The sequence below is a fragment of the Muntiacus reevesi genome, chromosome 6 (assembly GCF_963930625.1).
Source record: "Muntiacus reevesi chromosome 6, mMunRee1.1, whole genome shotgun sequence".
NCBI lineage: Eukaryota > Metazoa > Chordata > Mammalia > Artiodactyla > Cervidae > Muntiacus > Muntiacus reevesi.
In genome coordinates this window covers 73120162-73135910 of record NC_089254.1, presented here as the reverse complement: position 1 = coordinate 73135910, position 15749 = coordinate 73120162, and the positions used below count along the sequence as shown (strand labels likewise).

Here is a 15749-nt window from a genome sequence, read left to right as displayed (position 1 = left end):
TGAAGCTGACTCAGGATAGCCCCCGAAGGCCGGCCCTCTGGACCTGTCCACTGGGCTCACAGGAGGAGCATGGACCCTCCTACCCAGGATGGCCCTGCATTGAGCACCCCAGGAGGCAGCACTTGGGGTCCTCTGGGTGGGCAGGCAGGCCTGCGCATCCTGAAGGGTCAGGGGAAAAGAGCCGGGCTGGACATGTAGGGAAGAAAGGGCCTAGGCCTGGGAGCAGCTGGGCATCTGCCCTGTCCCCGCGGACACTTGAGGCAGTGGCAGGAAGAGAGGACTTCTTCTAGCCACACAACCCCGTCTGGGGAGCACCTGGTTGGCCCGCAGCTGCAGCTCCGCCCTGCTAAGTTCGTGCCACCCTCAGCTTGGGTTGGGGCCATGGGCTTCCTAGGAGGTCTTGGGGTCCACTAGCCTCATAGGGTCTGGCCAAGGTCACAGTCAGGTGACTCCCTGGGAAGTCTGCCCTTCTCAGACAGGGGCGGCAGATGGGCAGACTCTGCCTCTCCCCTCCTGGGCTGGGGACGAGGTGCGGGGCCTCATAGAAGGAAACCAAGAGGAGGTCTTTAAAGTCATTCCCTGGGAGGCCAAGGGCCACATCTTGAGGCTCACAGGGCAGACATACGTGTTTGAGATTCAGTACGGACCACTGGCTCCGTATGAGCGGCCAGGAGCACAGGGCACATTCTTGGGGGCAGGCAGGGGCCAAGTCCGGGGTGGATGGGGTGGCGAGTGGGCTCTCGTGGGGCACAGTCTCTGCCCATGCCCTTCTCCCCAGGGCTCCCATTCGGGATTCAACCCCCCAGCAGCAGCCCCAGAAAAGAGGCTCCTTGTCTCTCTAAATAGGGTCTTGATGGACAAGTGGGGCGTGAGCCTCAGAGAGCAAAGGGCTCAGACCAGAAGTGGAGTGGGGGGTCTCCCGACCCCCAGACTCAGGAATCAGGACCGGGGAATTCAGTCAAATGCACGCAGGGTGACATGGCTCGGGGGTCACCTCGGCTGGCCCCTCCTATAACAGGTGAGGCTGCTGGGACATGGATGCTGGCTCCCTGCCCAGGGTGGGGGCTCTGCGGGCGTGTCCACGGCGGGAGCAGGGGCTCCCGGGGCCTCTGGGGTGGCTCTCAAGGCCCTGCTGGCGGCTGCGTGCAGCGAGGGGAGCTGCATGCCCACAGGCGGGACGTCTACCTTGTTCCACCAGCCCCATGGTGGTGCCGGAGGCCGCGGTGGACATTGTGGCCGGAGCGGTGGTCTGTCTGCCCACTGTTAGCACCGGGTTAGAGACGAGGGGGGGGCGGACACAGACGAGGGGTGGGCGAGGTGAGGGAAGAGAAGAGACAAAGGAAGCAGAAGAAGATTAGAGTCAAAGTTTAGGTGACGGATGGTTCCAGAACCCCTTTCACAGGAGCGTGAAAACAAGATGGAGACCGATTGACATTGGGAAAAGCATTTGCCTCCTTTCTCCTTGGAAAACCCCAGCGGGGCCTTCCGGGTGCCCGGCAGGGCGTGCGACAGGACACGTCCTATTAGTATTGGTGTGACAACATGCCCCCCGGCCCGGCAGCACAGTATCACAGCAAGGTAACAGGAGGGGGCGGGTGCTGATGCAAACGGACAACGAGGACGACCACAGACGCTCCCGCGCCGGCATCGCGGGCGACAGACAAGCCACAGGAGAGCGAGGGGGCGGCAGCCCCGCCTGGGGGACGTTGTCCCCGCTAGGCCTGCCCTGTCCCGAGGCCTCAGGGTCGCCGATAGACCCTCGGAGCAGCAGCACGCCCCCAGCCCTGCCCACCCTTCCTTCGTGCCCAAGCGGGTGGCCACCAGCCAGCGTGTCCGGAGCCTCCTCTCGCCTCCCTCTCTCCCAACACAGAACGGGTGCTCAGAGGATTCAGGACAACAACGAGGCCACAGAGGTGCCGACCAACACCTGGACAGATACACGGAAGTGCGGCCCGGCCGGCAGGCAGCTCAGACACAGACCCAACACGCAGGGACGGGCCCTCGGGGAGGCCCGGCCAGAGCCCAGGCCTCCTCTGAGGCCCAAGGGTCTCAGAGGGAGGAAGGCCGGGCCGGGCCGGGCCGGCAGCAGAGGACGGGACTGTGGGGGTGAAGACGGGGCAGGCGGCTGGTGGCGGGTCACTCCCCAGGCTTCCCACCGCAGGCCTGCTGCTCCTGGAGATGGCTGTTCTCACCTGAGAAATTTCGTGTGGCCAGCATGGTAGTGAGGATCGCACCCTGGAGAGAGACACACGGCTGAGGCCAGGCAGAGACCCCCTCCCCCAACAACCCCCAGACCTGGGGTCAAGGCCTCTTAGAGAGGCAAGAGTTCTACACGCCCACCAGCTGCACTCAGACAAGTCACCTCATGCAGAATTAACAGTGACCTGTCCTGGGCCCTAAACTATCCACCAAACCAAGCTTCTAAAGTGCTTCAAGGCCCCTGGGGGCACTGAGGCTGGGGGTCTGCCTCTCCCCACAGCCCTTCCTCTCCCTGAGAAATGCGTGCATAGCAACCAGGGGCCCGGTCAGGCCTGAACATGTGCCCTCAGCACAGAGCAGCCTGTAGGCAGGACGGGCCTGGTGCCCAGTGGCCTCTGTGCCCAGGGCCCCCTCCCTCCTGCCCCTCTGAGCCGCAGAGCTTGGCTGCTCTCCTGACCAGAAGTGCCCCGGGTCAGAAGTGTCTCAGCTCACTCCCACCCAGACAGCATGACCGACCACAGGGCATGCCTCCCAGCCCCCTGCCACCGGGGAGCCCGAGGAACACCCCACGGGCAGCGTGGGAGACTGAAGAGGGGCCAGCCGACATCGGGGCACCTTTGGTGTCGTTGCCATGGAAGGGACCAAGTCCACCTGACACATCTGGTCCTGATTTCACCCACGAGCAGCCTGTCCTGGGTGGCTAGGACCCCTGCCAGGCCTGCTGGGACCCCTCTAGCCGCCCCCAGTGCGGGGCCCTCAGCGCCTCTGGGTAGGCAAGCATGTGAGCGTGGCAGGGCACCCTGGCCACACACTGGGGTCAGCGTCTCACCTTGAGCTTCCTCCGAGCGTTGAACTTTTTCAGGCACTCCACGGTCTCCTGCCTGTGCATCATGGAGGCCACAGTAGAGCGTTGCTGTGGGGAGGGAACGAGGGAGGGTGTTACTGCAAGAGCCCCGAGGGGCACCAGCTTTGTCCCGAAGGGGAGGCTCAAAAGAGGGGGGGGTCAGGGAGAGGCTCAGGGCAGCAGCACCCCTGGGGCTCTTGTGCCAAGAGCTTCCAGCTACTCACTGCAGCCGGAGGCCACCTGTCCCCACTGCCTGCCTAATCTCCAAGTCCATCACCTCCTACGGCTGTCCACTCCACCTGTGCCCACCACCACCTGGCCCTCACCCTCCTTGCCACTCCATCCCCTCACATGCTGGACTGCGCCTCCTCTTCTCATGGAGCTCCTGTCCTCCCAGGGACTGAGGCCCTTAAATCACCAGCACATCCCAAGCCACATAGACCTCAGGAGACCACAGGGCCAACCCACTGGATTCGAGGAGAGGGCCCAAGGTCCACAGGCTAGGGGGTGATCCAGGGCTGGTGCGACTTACGCAGACCCACGGGTGCTTCAGCGCCTCGTGTGCCGTGATGCGCTTGGCGGGGTTGATGGTCAACATCTGGTTGATGAGGTTTTTGGCTTCGGGAGTGACTGTGTCCCACTCAGGGGACGGGAACTAGAAAGGAAAACCAGGCACAGGGGAGTCTGAATCCCCCTCCCCAGACAGGAGACAGACTTCTCCAAAGGGTCTCATCTGAAAACAGGGGTGTCACCCCACACCCTGCCTCTGCCAGCCTGCCTCCCCCAGATGGGGAGGGATTGGGGGGTCCCGGCACTCACGTCATAGGCCCCGGCCTTGATCTGCTGGTACAGCTTGTGCTGGTCCTCATCCCAGAAGGGTGGGTAGCCCACGAGCAGGATGTACAGGATCACCCCTGCGGAGAGCCAAGAGCCCAGGGCCTCCTGCTACTGCCCTCACGGCCCACTCCCAGCAGCCCAGCGGAGCCCACCAGTGCAGCCATACACCAGTTGCATGCTGCCACAGGGTGTCTGGCATGTGATCCCGGGATGGGAGCCAGATGCTCAGCTCTGGTACTGAACAGCTACAGGACCCTCAGCTAGTTTCTCAACATCGGCTAGGGTAGGGGTCGCTGCCCAAGGCCAGCAAGTCCCATGAGGACACTGGGGTCCTCAAGCAACCCCTCCTCTCTACCCCCACAGCCAGCATCAACCAGTGTCCCTCATTGGAGACCCTCATGTTTGCAGAATGGCATCAACAGCTCCTCTGCCGCCCCACCCTGCTTCACAGGGGAGGCCCGAGAACAGCCCCCTTCACTGCCCTGACTGGGGGAGACGCTCCTGGCAAGGAGGCAGCCCTGCCAGGGTGGTCTGCACAGCCCCCTCCCCTCCAGTATCCATCCACCATCCGGGCACTTGCTGCCCCTTCTCCAGACTGCTCTGCCGAGCGCGGGGCAGGCAGTGGAGTGGTGGGCTTCTCGGCAGCAGCCAGGGTCGTGTTAGTAATTCCGGTCTGGGTGGGAGGGTGCTCCCAGTTGGGGGCAGCCAGGTGTGGGTCTGGCGCAGTGCTTGTGGGTGCAGCCCACCTCGCCCGGCACACCAGCCTCACCGCACGCCCAGATGTCCACCGGCTTGCCGTACGCCTCCTTGCGCAGGACCTCGGGAGACAGGTAGCCTGGCGTGCCAGCGAACCCTAGCACAAGGGGAAAGGGTGGTGTGAAGAACCACGGGGCGGCCGACACCCCCGCCCTGTCCCCTGGCCAGCGGGCCGGCCGGGTACTCACCAAACCACGCCTGCTGGTCCCCCTGCACCTCGATGGCCAGGCCGAAGTCCGCCAGCTTCACCGCAGCCCCTTTGCACTTGCTGGCCAGGAGCAGGTTCTCGGGCTGTGGGGAAGGTGAGCAGCCCGAGGGTGTGGGGTTTACACCCAGGGGTGTCACCGGAGAGAGGGGGACAGAATACCCCTTGGCAGGTGGGGGCGCACAGGTCCCCTGACCACATGGGTGCCCCCCCCCCGGGCATGGCTGACATCTTTGGCTTGAGCGCACCCCAGAGCCTGCACCCCACAGTCTGTCTCTGTCCCCCACTTGCCGGGGGCAGGGACATGAGCCCTAGAGCTGAGGGAAGCTGGTTCTCAAAGTGCAAGCTTGTGAACTTGGGGCGCTGGGACCAAAACAGCACACCCTGAAGGCCCCAGCAGGTCATGCAGGGCCAGACCCCCACTGTAGGGGGATTTCCCTCCCCCAACCAAGCCTGGCTGCACAGTGAGAGCGGCTGCTGGAAGGTTCAGGCACTTCCTGCAGGATGGAGACTCTCAAGGGCAAGGAGGAAAACCAAGGGCCCCTACGGCCTGAGCAGTGTAGGACATCCAAGTCCCACCAGCCCTGGGCTGGCTGCCCACAGGAGGGGAGGGCCCCGTGCGAACCTTCCGGTCTCGGGGCGCAGCGCCTTGCTCATGCCAGAAGGAAGGGTATTCATCCCTGTCCCACTGGGATGCCAAGGAGGCTGCTGCCCTGTGACCGGGAACACTTGACTCCGAAGGCCCTAGGAGTTCCCTGTTCACTGTGTCCTGCTTGCTAGGCTCCTCCATCCCAGCCTGTCCCACTGGCCTCGCCAGCTCCCAGAGGGCAGCGCTCAGAGCTCAAAGCTGCTGGACTCCCTCGTCCCTGGCTGCCGGGGGCTCTCTGGGCCCTCAGCCCCCTCACCAGGCCACCCTCCCGACAGGAAGGTCTGCTGACACCATGCCGCCCACCTTAGTGCCACCAAGAAAGACAAATGCCGCCAAGAGAACTGAGTTAACCCTGCTTGGACACCAGGTGTGTGAGGACAAATTGTGTGGCATAGATGAATCATGCCAGCCCATTAGGCAGAAACCAGAGCTTCTCCAGGCCCCACATAGCTCCATCAACTCCAGGTGACACGTGCTGGGGATACTCAGCCCCGCCTGCCCAGCACGGCCGGGAGGCCTCTGAACACCTTGATTTTGCCAGTGTGAGTAGGGCAGGGGGACCCCTTCAGTTCAGTTCAGTCACTCAGTTGTGTCCGACTCTTTGCGACCCCATGAACCACAGCACACCAGGCCTCCCTGTCCATCACCAACTCCCAGAGTCCAACCAGACCCCTACCTCCCCACAAACCCCACACCAAGAAGTCTGAAATAGACACAACATTGCAAATAAACTATACTTCAAGTTTTTAAAAAAATTTTTTTTTTAAAAAGAAGTCTGAAATACTATGGGTCAGGGGCTGCAGCTGGGGATTTGACCCAGCTTCTACAGATCAGATTCTCCCTACCCCAAGAAAATAAACCAGCATTCTTCGGCTTCCCAGGTGGCGCTAGTGGTAAAGAACCTGCCTACCAGTGAAGGAGACATAAGAGATGTGGGTTCGATCCCTCGGTCAGGAAGATCCCCTGGAGGACGAAATGGCAACCCACTCCAGTATTCCTGCCTGGAGAATCCCATGGACAGAGGAGCCTGGTGGGCTACAGTCCATGGGGTCACACAGAGTCGGACACAACTGAAGTAACTTAGAATGCCTCTCTGGGAAGAAGGAGCTAAGGGAACCTAGTCCCTGGGAAGAGCTGGGCAAGAAGGCTCTTCCCTGGGAGGAGACGGAGGGGACCCAGCTGGGTTGCACAGGGATGTTCCCGCCTGCAGGCCCCACCCTGGCTCCCTCACAGATGCCAAGACGGCACCAAGCCCCTCCGCTCTCTCCACCCTCCACACCTTGGCTGAGAGGAAACCCACCACAGTATGCTCCTGGAGGTCTGTCTCAGCCAAGAAGACAGAGGCCTCTCTAGAGGAGGAGGGACAGCCTGCTCCCCCCAACACCTGGTGGGAGACAGGAGACCAACTCGTCCTAACCCCTTTTTCCTTTTCTCAGCAAGGGTTCTGGGTGCCCTCAGGTCACACCTGGGCTGGGGAGAGCATCCATCTGCACTTCGGAGCTTTGGGCTCCAGGTTTGTTATGCATCGTGAGGTCCAGGATGAAGGAGGGATGCATGCCCTCTTCCCTGCGGCCCCTATTTCCAGAGGCCCCTGAGTGAGGCCCATGCAGACAAGACACAGAGACAGAGGGGCACCCACAGGACAGGCAGTCATCGGGGGGAGCCTGGGCAGGCCCATGGGAGGACAGGGGACCACAGCACATGCAGAGTGGGAATGGGGACACATGAGGACACAGGGCGGGTCCCGGGCCTGCTCCTGGTGGGACATCCCCCCAAGAGCAGCTCCACAAAACCAGCTCTCACACACACACACACACACACACACACACACACACACACTCCCCTCTGGGCAGCCCCAGAAGGATGTGACTCCATTCAGCCCTAGCACCCACGGGAAGGTTGGTCTCAAACACCACCAGCAAGGATGCAGGCCCAAGGGTCCCCCCATCCCCTGCAAAACCAATGACAGAAGAAACTGATCCAAACTCAGACTTGGAGAAAGCTGAAGTCAAAGAAAGGAGGAGAGATTGAGAGGAGGAGGAGGGGGGAGGGGGAAGGACAGGAAGAAGGGAGAGGAGAAGGGAGAGGCAGGAGGGCTGCAGCTCCTCCTGAGGGCCCCTCCCTCCACACGGAGGCCTGCGGGTGACAACTCTTGTTTTAAATGATTTGCAGTCACTTTGCCCAGAGCTGAGCCAAGGGCCACAGAGATGAGTAGAAAGGACTGGAAGTTTGAAGAGACCAAACTGGCCCCTCCACCCCCTGCTCCCGAGGCATCAGCCCCACCTGCATGTACATTCTCTGTGTCTCTCCTGCCAGGTCCGAATCTCAACTGGAGCCCAGAAAGCGAGACCCCGCGTGGACATGTGCTAGTAGGCTGGTTCTTGACAACTGTCCCCTCTCAGCCCTGAAGCCTGGAGGCATTGGGAGGGATGTGTACAGACACATACATGCATGCACACCCACAAACACACATGTGCACACACACAGTCTCACACACATGCACAAATGCACATGCATATGTACACATGCTCACACATACACACATGTCCATGTGTGCGCACAGACCCACATTCTCGCAAGCATGCACCTTCAAACACAAACACATGCACACACATACTCTTATATGTGCCAGTGCACATGTACACATGTGCACACACATTCTCATAGGCTCACACCTTCACGCGAAAACACACAGGAACACACATATGCAAACATCCCACATACACACGTGTCTTCTGGTGCATTGGCCTACCCCCGAGTCTCCCCTCAAACACGACATGCAGTTACAGACGACAGACACCTGGCACAGAGTGGGGGAGGGAGGGGAACTCACCTTGAGGTCCCTGTGGACGACCCCCATTTGGTGGCAGTGGAGAACCGCCTCCAGGATCTGCTGGATGCAGTGACTGCAGCAAACAGCAGGCGCATTAGTGCGGGTGGCCCCTGAGGAGTGGGCGGGGTGCAGGAGAAGGGTGCTGTGTGGGAGTGGTGGGGTCTCCAGCCCAGTGGGGGCCCCGGGGAAGCAGGGAATCAAGGTGCTGCCTGCCACATGGGGGAGAAGACCCTGGACAGAAGGGGGCCTCTGGGGCTCCCTCTTCTCCCTCAAAGGTCAACACAAGGCACGCCCTCCCCTCTAACCAGGCCCACAGAGGAAAGATGCCTGGCCCCAGTGCACTCCACCCCAAGCTCATGCTGGCCATGCCTGGCTGAGCTGGGTGCCCTTGGGGAGGGAGGCCAGGGCTGAGTGTACACCCTGCAAGGCAGGCTGGAGACCCAGACAACGGGAGGGGAGGGGAGAGGTGAAAGGGCAAGGGAGAGAGGGCAGGCCAGTGCCACAGTGCGGGGGTGCTGCCCTGGGCACCGGGGCCCCTCTCTGTTCTGAGGCTGTGCTAACGCTGCAGTCACCAGCACACATGTGTGAGAGCGCGTGTCATTTCATTAAAATAAACTTCACGTCCACTCTGGATGCTGGCTGCTGTGCTAGACAGCTCAGTTCCATAGCAGCACTGGGGTTGCTGGGGGCAGCCTGGCACTCTCCAGGGCCCCAAGCCAGGGGCTTCCTTCCAGATTAGGGAGAAGTCCTGAGCCTTCTGGGGCATCACTGGTTGGAGAAAAAGGTCCAGGTTCTCCCCAGGCACCTTCCACACCTGGGCTTCAGCAATGGCCTTAGGCATCAGACCCAGGTGCCTCTAGACCTAGATGCCCCCAGCTCCGGTGACCTGCACCTGCCTCCTCTAGGTGGTTGGGAAGTGTCCAGCTGCCCCCAGAGCCAGGAACAGACCCCTGGGGTTCCACAGCGTCCCTGCAGCATTACCAGCCACCAGAGACAGGCGTGCCACAGGCTGCCACAGCCCATCCCTGGGGTCTTGGCCCCAGCCCCTCTGGTGGGGGCGAGGGAGGCACAGGCAGGACTGCTCCTGCCGCGGCTAGATTGGGGAGGTGACTGAAGGTCAGCTGGAGGGATGGACTTTGTTTTCCTAACAGCAAACTCAGAGAAGGGGCAAGAAACCAGCCCATGTTCTCAAATAGCTTTGACCACACCTGGAGACCACCGGTGGTCTCCACCTGCTAGAAAAGTAACCCTGAGTGTCCACCCTGGAGAAACGTGGACCTCAGAGTCCTAGTGATGACAGATTTCCTGAGGTTTATGGGGTCAGAAGGAGCTAGGCCCAAACTTGTGGGTAACACTCCCCCAGCAGCCCCTCCCTTTAGATGCCTCTAAGGGCTGGAAACCCCACCCCCGCCCCAAGCCCTGAGCTCTCCTGTCCCACCTGCTCCCAGGGCCTCCCTCCCTGCTCCTGTCCCTCCCACCACACTCTCATCTGCCAGCCTCGGTCTTTTGTGGTCCTCACCCTCATCCCTGTATCCCCAGGTCCACATCCAGCCACTACCAGCCCTCCCGTGACTGTAGACACGGGCTCAGCCCCTCCAGGCTGCCCCATCAGGGTAAGTTCATCCAGGGGCCTCTTTCCTCATGGGCAGAGCTCAGCTGTGAGGTCTGGGGAGCTCCTGGTAAGTTCATCCAGGGGCCTCTTTCCTCATGGGCGGAGCTCAGCTGTGAGGTCTGGGGAGCTCCTCTGAGGTCAGGACAGGCCACTGGGTGGAGGCAGAGGCCAGAGGAAGCGCCAGCACTTGCAGTTAAGGCCGCTGAGCCGGGGCCCCGGGAAGGGGGCGCTGGCTTTCCCAGTTCCTGAGAATCTGAACCCCGGGGATCACTGCATCCTCCTGGATCTCAGCCCTGAGTCCCTGGACCACCTGCTCACTGCAGCACCCCACCCCACCCAGGGGTTCAGGGACCCTCAGGTCGACCAGCCCCTGCCTGTGCTGCTGTGGCCAGACCCTGGTTCTGCCCCTGGGGTTGTCCACCTGAGCTGTGTACTCTGCCATCCATGTGGGACCCCAAGCCTTCCTCCACACCATCAGCAGTCCTCACAGACACAGGCTGGAGTCCCCTGGGCCACTGGCCACTCCATGAAAGCCCTGGAATGACCTGGCTCCAACCTCAGGCCTGCTGAGACCCCTGCAAGTCTTGATGTTAGTTTTGGGTCAATCCCATCTTCTTTTTTCACCCTCACGACCTTGCCTCCGCTCTCAACCTCAGGACGCTCTCTAGACCTTCCTCCGTGTGGAGCGAGCTTGGGGCTCCCACATCGTCCCCCCTGCAGTCACATGGCGGCCCTGCACTCTGGGTGGCGTGCATCTCTGCACTGGACTGTGGCCTCCGTGACTGCAGACACGTGTTAGTTCTCTCCTCTCACTGTGTCCTTGGCCTTGCAGGAAGGTTTCTTGGACCCAGGAGGCACCTGCCGCAGCACCAACTGATACATCGGCTCAGATGTGGGTGGGCGGTGCCCTCTGTCCTCCTCTGTGTCCCCTCCTGAGGATTCAGGGCTCCAAACTAGTGCCAGGATGGGGTGACTACACCTGCTGAGCCAGCACCAGTCTGCATCTCTCCCTGGGGATCCCAGGGCTCAGTCCGGCTGCTGAAATCAAGCCCTACAGCTCTGACACAGCCCTGTCCGCCCATCCCGCAGCCCCCGCCCCAGAGAAAACTGTGGAGGGTACACCCCTTCTCACAGCCAATGTGGCAGCACCGGCCTGTCTCCCAAGCCTATTCTTCACAGCATCCCTGGGATTGATGGGCAAGTGCCCTCTGCAGCCAGCAGGTGGACAGGACACTCATGTGCCTGGAGAGCAGCCCATTCCGGGAAGCCTGCCCTCCAGGGATCCCTGGAGACCGCTCCTGGCGCCCTTCTCACCCTGCTCCCACCCTGGTCTCCAGTCTGAGACCAGGGCCTTGGGGAACATGAGACCGACTGGCCCGTCACAAGATCCCTTCTGCCTTCCATTTACATTATACCATCTTCCTCATGAGGACTCCTTTCAAATGGAACAGTTTAGAAAGTCACTTTGTGGGCAGAATTGTTCCCCTGCATCATTCCAGATGCTGGCCGGTCCTGGACATTATTCTCCTGGTTCCAGGCTCTGCTGTTACCTGCGATATGATCCTTCCCCTCCCTTCCCCTTCCTCCTCCTTCTCCCCCACACCCCAGGGTCAGCCAGCATTCTCACACACACACACACACCCCCAAGCACCTCTCATGAACCATACTATTTTCAGGGTTTTTTAAAAATGGATTTGAACTTTGCTTTCCAAGGTTTGAAAAAAAGACCCCTAATTTTCCCCACAAACTCCAAAATAAAGATTCCACTTTCTCCTCAAAGGAATCTCCAGCCTTCTTGGTTAGAAAAGGGTTCAGAAAAGCAACTCCTGCCTTGCGTCCTCTTCCTCTAGAGATGTGACACTTAAGGAACTCATCAGATGCTCAGCTATGAGCAGCACGGCCCCAGGCAGGGCCTTGGAAGGTGGCAGGTGCACTAGATGGGGGCCAGACTGCATCGTGGTTAGGGAGGTACCCACCACCCCAGCCAGGTGTCTAGGGCTCCAGTTTCAACACAGCCCAGATCCCTTTCAGAGGAGGTCCTGAGGGGAAATACCCTCCCAGGGTGGGAGAAAGCCTTTACCCCATCTGCCACAGCTCCTGGTGATGCCCGTGGGCGACCCACATACGTGGGCATCCACATCACTCTCTCAGACCCTCTTGCCTACAGGCTAGGCACCAACACAAAGATCAAACACACAGTTCCAGGGCCAGGATTCCTGGGAGAAATGACAGCCAGACATACGGGTTTAATGAGTGGGGCCAGCTGGGAGGGATCCCCAAGAGCGCTGCCTCTCACCCTCTTCCTCATAGTCTGGCCACCAGCAAGGCGGAGCCTAGGAAACCAAGCATTTGTGGGGGGTGGGGCCCAAACTCCAGAGGAGCCTCCACAACAGATACCCAGGGAGGAAGATCCAGATCCCTGCCACCTGGACGGGCAGGAGGGAGGCACAGAGCTGGAGGGGTGGGGTGGGGCGGAAGGGGGTGGAGTAGATGAGGTCAGGAGGTGAGGGGGGCAAGGGTGGAGCTCTAACGACAAGGTGGTGGGGGGCTGGGGGACGTGGGTGGGGTGGGGGAGGGAGTGCAGGGGTAGAGGTGGGCACGGGGGCCTCCCAGCCAAAAGCAAGGCTCCGCTGTGGGTCACATCCCCTCTCCAGTGAGACCGTCCCCGACAGTGTGGGAAGGTGCCAGGCCCCAGGCCGTGCCCTGTGGTGGGCCCTGAAGACCAAGAAGCTCTGGCAGGATGTTCTAGGAGGGTAAAAGAGAACAGCTAAGGTAAGCCCTCCCGCATCCCCGAGACACCCGGGAGGCACCGCAGGCAGAACCAGAAGGCAGCCCTCCTCGTCTGGGTGCTGCGAGTCGTTCCCAGGCTGTCATGCAAAGTGAACGCCCTTCTTCAAGGAGCCTCAGGAAAGCAGCCACTGCCCATGTACCCTCGGGAGCCAGAGCCCTGACCGGCCGCCCCACTCCACCACAGACTCCAACACCCCACCCAGCGCCCGCCAGGCCCCTGGCCTCCTGCTGCCCAGGTGGAGGCCTGCCTGGGTGATACCAGAACCCACTCCCACCCTCTCAAGGGGGCTCAGGCTGTCACTGACAGCAAGGTTGTCTGGGGGTGCAGAAGCCAGTCTCAAATAGCTGCTTTTTAAAATAATGTTGATTAGAAAGGGAATACATATTCACTAAAGACAAATTTTAAAATAGACAAAGAAGATTCAAAAATTGAAAAGCATCTGAAAATTCACGGCCTAGAGAGGACTGCTGCCAGTCTTTTTATTCTTTTCTTTTAAATGTATGTTTCCCTGGAAGCCCAGCAGGGTCAGGCTGGGCTGGCCGGCAGTGGTGGCCCAGAGATGCACTGTCAGGAGTGACGTAACTGTCATGGGTCAGAGTGGCGTCTGGGCAACAGCATGGGTCATGGGGGTGGTGCCCAGGGTGGGGTGCCCACCCTTCCAGGTGGGGCCCTGCCATCCACCAACAACCTCGCTGCAGACAGCATGTCTGAAAATGTCAGCTCCCTTCAACCCACCGTGAGGGCTGATAAAGTCCCTTCACCCCTCACCTCAGGCCCTGGCTTCCTGCTCACTGCCCCCCAGGGAGATCTGAAGGAGGGCCAGTGGGCACCTTTCCCCCCAGCCCAGGCCCCCATGGCCTTCCCTTTCTGCCTCCAAGGTGGTCCTGGGAGGATGTCACAGAAAGGGGTTCCTGGCCTGTCTTGGGCAAAAGCATTTGGAAACCGTGAGTCTCCACAGGGAAGGCCTTGGTCAGACATCCACGGCGGCAAGAGGAGGCCCAGCACCACTCTCCACCCGCTCTCCCCCCACCAGCCACCGCAAGGAGAGCCCCCTCTGTAGGCCAGGTCCCACCCTGGGGCAGGCTTGCGCCCTCCCTGACTTGGGACACACCAGCTGCCTGCCCCCACCCTGGCTCCAGGACCACCCCAGAGGGCTCCAAGCAGGGCTTTCGCCCAGCTGACCATCTCCCTGGACCACGTCAGGGACAAAGTGCATGAGAGACGATGGGGGCCAGAGGAGGAGGAGCAAGGCTTAGTGAGGGAGGGCCGGGCAGGAGAAAAGGGGGAGGGAGTGTGCGAGGGCGCTATACCCACCTGGCGTCCGCCTCACTGTAGTACTCTCTCGCCACAATGTCCTCGAAGAGCTCCCCACCAGTGACCCTGTGAGAAGAGCAGAGAGGTCCCCTCCATCACCACCAGCATCGCCACCCCCACCCCGTGCTCGTCATCATCACCAGCATCTCCACCGTCTTCACCTCCACGTCCCCCGCGCCACCAGCACCTCCATCTCCAGAGTTACTCAGGACTGACACGCTTTAGTCTTCACACCCTTCTCCATGACACTGGTCTCTTAAGCTCAGAAAACTGAGCTTCAGTGATCTGCAGTGCCCGCAGAGTGGGCAGCCCAGGAGTTTGTTCTAGGCCTCTGGACTGTTACCCAGGCTTTGTGACTAATTCCAGGCCTGAGAAAAACTGGCTTACCCTCCTCGAATCCCCCAAGGCCAGTGATGCGGCCCCCGCACAAGGCGGAGGGGCCAGAAGAGACAGTGCATGAATGTGGCCTCCCCAGGGGGTGAGTCACGAGGTGCTCAAAGTCCCGTCCCCAGAAAGAGAGTAGGACCTCCATCCACACACTCTCTTGCCGGCTGTCCCCAGGCCAGGGAGCAGCCTTCAGGTCCTAAGGTCAGGATGGATCCCCCTGCCCAGGGCAGAAACCACTGCCTGGAGAGCCTCAGGGAACCCAGCAGGGATCCCAGCCACTCAGAATCCCCTGGCTGAGAATGTGGGTGTGGACAGCAAGGTGAAAGGCAGGGGCCAAGGCTGGATGCACAGGGGAGCAGGAAAGCTCAATCCCCGGGTCTGTCCGAGCTCCTCAGCCTACTCAGCCAGCTTCAAGTCCACCAGAAGGTCCATCTAGAGCTTTTCTACCCTTGCAAGGTCTTGAGTCTCCCTCCCATGTCTCCTCCAGTGGGGACACCAAGGGACACTCCCTCTGCAAACACACCCTCCTTCCACACCCCCTCCAGCTGTGCTGGCCCCACCTGCTGGGATCTCTCCCCTTGCATCTCAGTTCCCATTCGTTCTTGGGAGTTGGGGCTTGGGCTGGCCTTGTTTTGTGCCCAGCACTCAGGGCCAGGCTGGTCCACGGTGACCACAGGCATGGGCACTGCTGAACAGTGGCCCTGGCGTGGGCAGGCTCTCTCTTAGAGAAACACAAAACTGGGGATGCAGTGGGTGCTAGGATGCCCCTGCTGGAGGCTAGATGCCAGCCCTCAAATCCTGTTGGAAGTCAACTGCCCCAGGAGCGAGGAATTTTTCAGGTTCCAGGAGACTAAAGCTCAGACCCTGATGATGGAAAGATTGAAGGCAAAAGGAGAAGGGGACGGCAGAGGATGAGACGGTTAGGTAGCATCATCTACTCAACAGACATGTATTTGAGCAAACTCTGGGAGACAGTGGAGGACAGAGGAGGGTGGTGTGCTGCAGTCCATGGGGTCGCAGAGTTGGACACGGCTAAGTGACCAAACAACAACAAGGCTCAGAGCAGGTGACTGTCCAAGGGAGCAGAGCCCCGTGTGTCTGTGTGTCTGTGTATCCATGTGTACACGTATGTGTGTGGAGCAGCAGGATGGAGTACTCAGTCCAGCCCAGAAGAGGACTCGTTGTTTACTTTTCTGCACCCACAGTTCACAGGTCAGGCTCCGCAGGCCCCGAGTCCAAGCACAGGGCAGAGAGGAAAAGGCCACAGGTACTGACCCGGGCTGCAAAAGGGGCCCAGGGAGCCCCCCAGTCCAGTAGGCCCT

At 60.6% G+C, this 15749-nt stretch overlaps 1 protein-coding gene across 9 annotated transcripts in view; it reads right to left on the bottom strand.

Moving 5' to 3' along the window:
• The window catches only part of CAMK2B (calcium/calmodulin dependent protein kinase II beta), a 92599-nt gene that overhangs the window by 17584 nt on the left and 59266 nt on the right, over nucleotides 1–15749 (bottom strand). For 5 of the 9 annotated variants that reach the window (XM_065938429.1, XM_065938434.1, XM_065938428.1 and 2 more), the window contains exons 5-13: nucleotides 14041–14106; nucleotides 8324–8396; nucleotides 4825–4927; nucleotides 4650–4733; nucleotides 3863–3957; nucleotides 3576–3698; nucleotides 3029–3112; nucleotides 2193–2235; nucleotides 1186–1260 (exon numbers count right to left, since the gene is read on the bottom strand). In XM_065938429.1, coding sequence (XP_065794501.1) covers nucleotides 1186–1260; nucleotides 2193–2235; nucleotides 3029–3112; nucleotides 3576–3698; nucleotides 3863–3957; nucleotides 4650–4733; nucleotides 4825–4927; nucleotides 8324–8396; nucleotides 14041–14106 — 746 coding nt within the window. The remainder of the gene's footprint in view (nucleotides 1–1185; nucleotides 1261–2192; nucleotides 2236–3028; nucleotides 3113–3575; nucleotides 3699–3862; nucleotides 3958–4649; nucleotides 4734–4824; nucleotides 4928–8323; nucleotides 8397–14040; nucleotides 14107–15749) is intronic. The other 4 variants (XM_065938437.1, XM_065938432.1, XM_065938430.1 and 1 more) reach the window with 1 other exon arrangement.